Genomic DNA, 5,949 nt, shown 5'->3' on the forward strand with positions numbered 1-5,949 from the left:
AAAGGGCATTTGGATGAATTTGCTGTGAGATATTTGGTTATCTCTTGACCTGGATGGCCCAACCCAGCCTGATCCCATACAGATTGTGTCCTGACCTGATCTCATCATATCTTGGAAGCTAAGCAAGTTTGGCCTTGGCTAGTATTTGGAAGGGCGACCTCCAAGGAATACCAGGGATGTGATGCAGAGGCAGACAATGGGAAACCACCTCTGAAACATCTCTTGCCTCAAAAACAAGCCTAGTTTGCCACATAGTGGCACATAACTTGGTTGACCCTCCCTGGCCTGAGGGAGGCCAGGCTAGCTGCTACTAGGGCCGGGGCCTTCTCGGTGGTGGCCCCTACCTGGTGGAATGAGCTCCCGGAGGAGATCATGGCCCTGCGGGACCTCTCACAGTTCCTGTAAGACGGAGTTCTTCCGCCAGGCCTGCAAGACGGAGTTCTTCCGCCAGGCATATAACTAGGGGCCGCCGCCGCCTTAGTGCATGGCCCGTAATGTTGACATCAGCAGGTACCTCAAGAACAAGCAAAATAACAACCAAACGCTTATGTGGAATAACATCAAAGCACTTTCATTTGAAAACCTCTCATTTGTTTATTTTTAACTGCCACCAGTACTTTGTAACATTTGTAATGTACTATTTTAATTGTGCTTTAATTCCGCCCTGAGACTGCTTTGTGGGGAGGGCAGGGTATAGATTTGACTATAAATAAATAAATACATAAATAAATAAATAAACGCTTTAAAAAAAAGAGCTAGAATTTCTGGCTGCCAGACAATCTTAGGATCTCCTGGCTATTCCTGCACACCACGCCTCATGATAATTAATTTGATTTAATGAGATCTGAGAAGCTATGCGGGCAGGGCCGGCTCAAGGTGTTTCTGCGCCCTAGGCAAGGCTGCCTTATGGTGCAGATGCCAACCTCCCGGTGAGGCCTGGAGACCTCTGGAGCCATCCACCCTTTTGCTGTCGCCACCACCACCAAAGGGGGGGAAGGGGGAGGCACAGCTTGGCACCCCATCCAGGGCCCGGCGCTCTAGGCGAATGCCTAGTTCGCCTAGTGGGTGAGGCGGCCTTGTAGGGTCCACCCTGGTTAGTACTTTGATGGAAGCCCACCAAGGAAGTCCAGGGTTGCTACGCAGAGGCAGGCAAAACCCCCTCTGCTCATCTCTTGCCTTGAAAAACCCCATGAGGGGTTGCCATGAGTCAGCTGCGTGACCTGACAGCAGTTCATTTCTCATTCTTCATTGCCGTGCCAGCATTCAGCTTTGCTTGCGTGTGTGTTTTGTTTCTGCCGGTGCAGAGGACGCTTCAGCATCATCAAGCAGTGCCGAGAGAAGCTCAGCGGGAACGCCCTGGCGGCCAAAATAATCCCTTACCAAGCGGAAGACAAGGAGCTGGTGCTTCAGGAGTACCAGATCCTCAGGAAGCTTCACCACACCAACATTGGACAACTGCAGGGGGCTTACGTCAGCCCACGCCACCTGGTCCTGATCCTGGAGCTCTGCGTGGGCCCCGAGCTGCTTCACGCCCTGGCGGGAAGGTAACTCGTGTTCGCATTAAGTTCGGCCCATTCTGTCGACAACCAGCTCGGAAAATTCGGGGGCCTGTTTTCGCCTGGCTAGAATACATTGTTTTCCTCTCGAAGCCCCCATGTCTGTAGCAAGGTTCGTGCAAAGATACCGGGAAAGCTGAACAAAGTCGAAGGCCTACAAAACATCGGAAGTTCAAACAGATTAGGGGAAAGGCCCTGTGGGCCAGAAGTCCTGTTGTGACATCAGCTCCATTCGGGGAGCTGCCCGAACTGGAAATTTCAGAAGCATGAAGCAACTCCTGTTTTGGAGGAGTGCCTAGCCATGAGTGCAGTGGGAAGGAGCCGTAATCTCGGCGGGAGGGGTTTTCTCGAGGCTGTGGTCGCCCCGACTGTGGCTAGAATTCTGCTTCCTTGCTTGGGCTCCTGGCAGGGTTGATTTCCAAGAAAACTAATAGCCGAAAGGGGGGGGCAAAAATCTCCCCCCCACCCCAAATCAACAGAACTGAAAAATGTCACTGATGGAAGGGGGAGAAAAAGAAAATCCACATGTTTAAAAACTGAACTTGATTTTAGATCTAGGACTCCTGCCAATGATTTTCTCCCAGTACTACAAATAGTCTTTTTTTCAGATTCAGCACTATCAGAAAATGCCTTTACAGTTTTATTTCAGTCCAGAACTGTGCCTGTGGGCACGATGGCCCCCAATGAAAACTTCGGTCCCCAACCGTTGTGGGCACGATGGCCCCCAATGAAAACTTACCTGGCATCCACCAAGTGTTTTCAGAAAGTGGGTAGAGCCAGGTGGAGCTCTCGCCCAGCGCAGATTCTGATAGGCCATCGGAGATTCCGTTGGCTGTGTAGATTAAAATAATGTAGCTTCCACAGCAGCTGCTACTGCCGTTGGTTTTCATTCTCTCTTCCTCAGTGTATTTTTAAAATGCCCTTCTCCCCTCCGCTTGGACTTCTTCTGGGTTGGTGTGTGGCTCCTCCTCCTGCAGCGGCCATTTTGCAGTTGTGCCCACCGCGCTGTGTCGGAATTCCACAGCCAGTTTGGGGTAGCGGTTAGGAGCGCGGACTCTAATCTGGGAGAACCGGGTTTGATTCCCCAATCCTCCATATGCAGCTGCTGGTGTGACCTTGGGTCAGTCACAAGTTCTCTCAGAGCTGTCCTTGAAAGAGCAGTTCTTGAAAGAGCTCCCTCAGCCCCACCTAATCACAGGGTGTCTGTTGTGGGGAGGGGAAGGGAAAGTAGGCTGCTCTGAAATGCCTTTGGGTGGTGAAGGGTGGGGTATAAATCCAATCTCCTCCTCCTCCTCCTCCTCTTCTTCTTCTTCTTCTTCGGTGTCCACAGGCTGAAAGAAGGTTGGGGACCCTGGTCTAGAATTTCTAAGCTTTCCAGCTGATGCGTAGCAGCATTTATGGAATATTTGGGTTCTAATGGGCTCTCCTTTACTTAGGTCCTCCTATTCAGAGGTGGACATCAGAGACTACCTGTGGCAGATACTTACCGCCGTTGAGTTCCTTCATGCTCAGAGCATCCTGCACTTGGATCTGAGGTCTGAAAACATGATTATTACTGAACCGAACCTACTTAAACTCCTGGACTTTGGCAGTGCCCAGTTCTACTCCCCAGACAGAGCGATCACTCTGGAGGGGTGCACAGACTATGTGGAAACGATGGGTAAGTGCAACTCGCCACTGGTTTGTGAGTGTGGCACCAGTAAGGGATTGATTCAGGATCTGGAAGGTCATGTTCAGAATCGAAGCAGGTGGAAACAGAAGATCCCTCAGACTGAATCAGATTATTGGTCTGCCTAGCTTAATTCAGTCTGTTCTGATTAGCAGTGAATCTCCAAAGTCTCATAAGAACATAAGAGGAGCCATGTTGGATCCGGCCAGTGGCCCGTTCCGTTCAACACTCCGTGTCACGCAGTGGCCGAAAGCCAGGTGCCACCAGGAGCTCCACCAGCGGGGCCAGAACTCCAGAAGCCCTCCCACTGTTACCCCCCAAGCACCAAGAATACAGAGCATCACTGCCCCAGACAGAGTGTTCCATCTATACTTTGTGGCTAATAGCCACTGATGGACCTCTGCTCCATATGTTTATTCGTAAGAACATAAAAGAAGCCATGGTGGATTAGGCCAATGGCCCATCCAGTCCAACACTCTGTGTCACACAGTGCCCAAAACCAAGAGTCCATCAGGAGGCCCACCAGGAGGGCCAAAACTCCAAAAGCCCTCCCACTGTTGCCCCCCAAGCACCAAGAATACAGAGCATCACTGCCTCAGATTGTTCCATCTTATACGTTGCAGCTGAAAGCCACAGATGGACCTCTGCTCCGTATGTTTATTCAATCCCCTCTTGAGACTGTCTATGCTTGTAGCTGCCACCACTTCCTACGGCAGGCAGAGGTTTTTTGCTACCCTGACACTGGAGGCGTTTTTAATGGGTGGTTCCTGGGACCGACCCAGAGTCCTTCAGTTTCCAAAGCCTGGGTTCTCCCTCCCACAGAACCCGGCCCAAGCTCAGATGTGTAGATTAGTCCAAAGAGCTGCACACAACCGCAACAAAGCACGCAGCTGTCTCGGTAACACACCCTGCTCAATTATCCTTTTTCCTGGCATAGCCAGTTAGCTATGATGAAGTCAGAAAGTGAAAGCGAATGGCACACGCTGTTCCTTTAGTCACAGCAACGAGATTTAGCTGGGGCAGCATTGCTCACTTCTTCCCGCATCCTCCTCCTTGAAAGACCCACTGTCAGCTTTGCCTCCTTCACCTTCACTGCCTCCCCACACACACACTGATTTCCAGTTCCTGTCAGAAAGAAGAGGGAGGAAAAACAGGAACATAGCCAAAAAAAATTAGTTGGTGGGGCGTGCGGAAATCAGGGGGGGGGGCAACCCGGCCCCACCTGCTGCTCCTCTTGCAGCTCTGGCTCCACTGCGACCCCTCCGGTCTTCCTCTACTCCTCCTTTCGATTGGAGAGACTCGATTCCGGGCTGCTTTTCTGTGTAAGCCAGGGAGGAGGGGGGGATCTCTGACTCTCTGTTTTGCATTTTGCAATTTTATTTTTATTTTTGCAGTTTTATTTTTATTGCATTCTTAGAAACATTTGTTTTTTGGGCCTGGAAAAAAAAAGGGGGGGAGGGAATAGACTGAAGCTTCCCTGACTGCTCCTGGGGTCATTTTTGAACACCCACCTGCATCTTACATTTCTTTTTTTTAAAATCAATTAAAAATATTCTGGGTTTAAAAAAAACCCTGTCGGGGGGCAGCACTCATCTGTTGGGGGGCATTGCCCCCAAATGCCCCCGTGGCCATGTGCCTGACGAAAAGAGACAGGGGTGAGACTTTTCTGAGCTTCTTTGTTAAGTAGGTTCCCTTCCTTGATTGGCCCTGAGCCACCCTTGACTATTTGCAAGCCCCATACTTGGCCATGTCCTGAAGAGAGATTTCCTAACACAAACATCTCTTCACAGCTTCAGAACTGCTGTCGGACAAAGGAGCAGTCCCGCAGACTGACATCTGGGCCATTGGCGTAACGGCATTCATCATGTAAGTCCTCTCGCGTTCTTCTGAGTTTGGGCGGAGGTGAATGTGGTCATTGGCTTTATTCCCACCAAGGTGTAGGGCATTGGCTTGTCTCAACAGAGCCACTTGCACAAGACCTTAGAAAATTCAAAAGGGAAATTGTATAAGTCGATTCTGAAGAAACGAAAAGCTGGGACACTGGAACCAGAAATTAAATGTGTACGGGACTTTAATTTATAGAAACCGTTGACAAAGTCGAACGTCCTTAATGCGTAACTTTTTGTTGACCCTAGAATGACCTCCCTGTGGTAGCAACTCTCTAAGTCATAACCATCTATAATACCCTCACGTAAAGCAACAGTAGAAAAGTTAGGGTTGCCGGGCCCCGCTTGACAAATTCCAGGAGATTTATCATGCAGGGGGCAGCTCACTTTTGCCATCACGGTGGTGACATACTTATGTAATTTCCTGTACGCCTGGAATGTCAGCATGTCACCAGCGATGATCTGGTATTTCTCAAAAACTCTGTGGTTTTACCATAGAGTCCTCAAGAAATGCTAGAGTATCCCTTGTCACTTCCAGTTTAAGCTTAAGGACATAAGAGAAGCCATGTTGGATCATGCCAGTGCCCCCCCCAAGCACCAAGAAGACAGAGCATCACTGTTCCAGACATAAGAACATAAGAGAAGCCATGTTGGATCATGCCTGTGGCCCCTCCAGTCCAACCCTCTGTGTCACACAGTGGCCAAAGCCCAGATACCATCAGGAGGTCCACCAGTGGAGCCAGAACTCCAGAAGTCCTCCTGCTGTTGCCCCACTGCCTCAGACAGAGATAAGGAGGCCTTCCTGAATGAACAGTGGGAGGGCTTCTGGAGTTCTGGC

At 50.2% G+C, this 5,949-nt stretch overlaps 1 protein-coding gene across 1 annotated transcript in view; it reads left to right on the forward strand.

The window, feature by feature from the left end:
* The window catches only part of LOC107109980 (obscurin-like), a gene marked incomplete at its 3' end in the record, with an annotated part of 15,244 nt that extends 10,153 nt beyond the window's left edge, over window positions 1-5,091 (forward strand). The window contains exons 3-5 of the mRNA XM_015410689.1: window positions 1,305-1,544; window positions 2,993-3,216; window positions 5,016-5,091. Coding sequence (XP_015266175.1) covers window positions 1,305-1,544; window positions 2,993-3,216; window positions 5,016-5,091 — 540 coding nt within the window. The remainder of the gene's footprint in view (window positions 1-1,304; window positions 1,545-2,992; window positions 3,217-5,015) is intronic.
* Window positions 5,092-5,949: the final 858 nt, after the last annotated feature.

This window comes from Gekko japonicus, unplaced genomic scaffold, assembly GCF_001447785.1.
Source record: "Gekko japonicus isolate JY-2015 unplaced genomic scaffold, Gekko_japonicus_V1.1 scaffold5998, whole genome shotgun sequence".
In the NCBI taxonomy this organism is placed as follows: Eukaryota; Metazoa; Chordata; class Lepidosauria; order Squamata; family Gekkonidae; genus Gekko; species Gekko japonicus.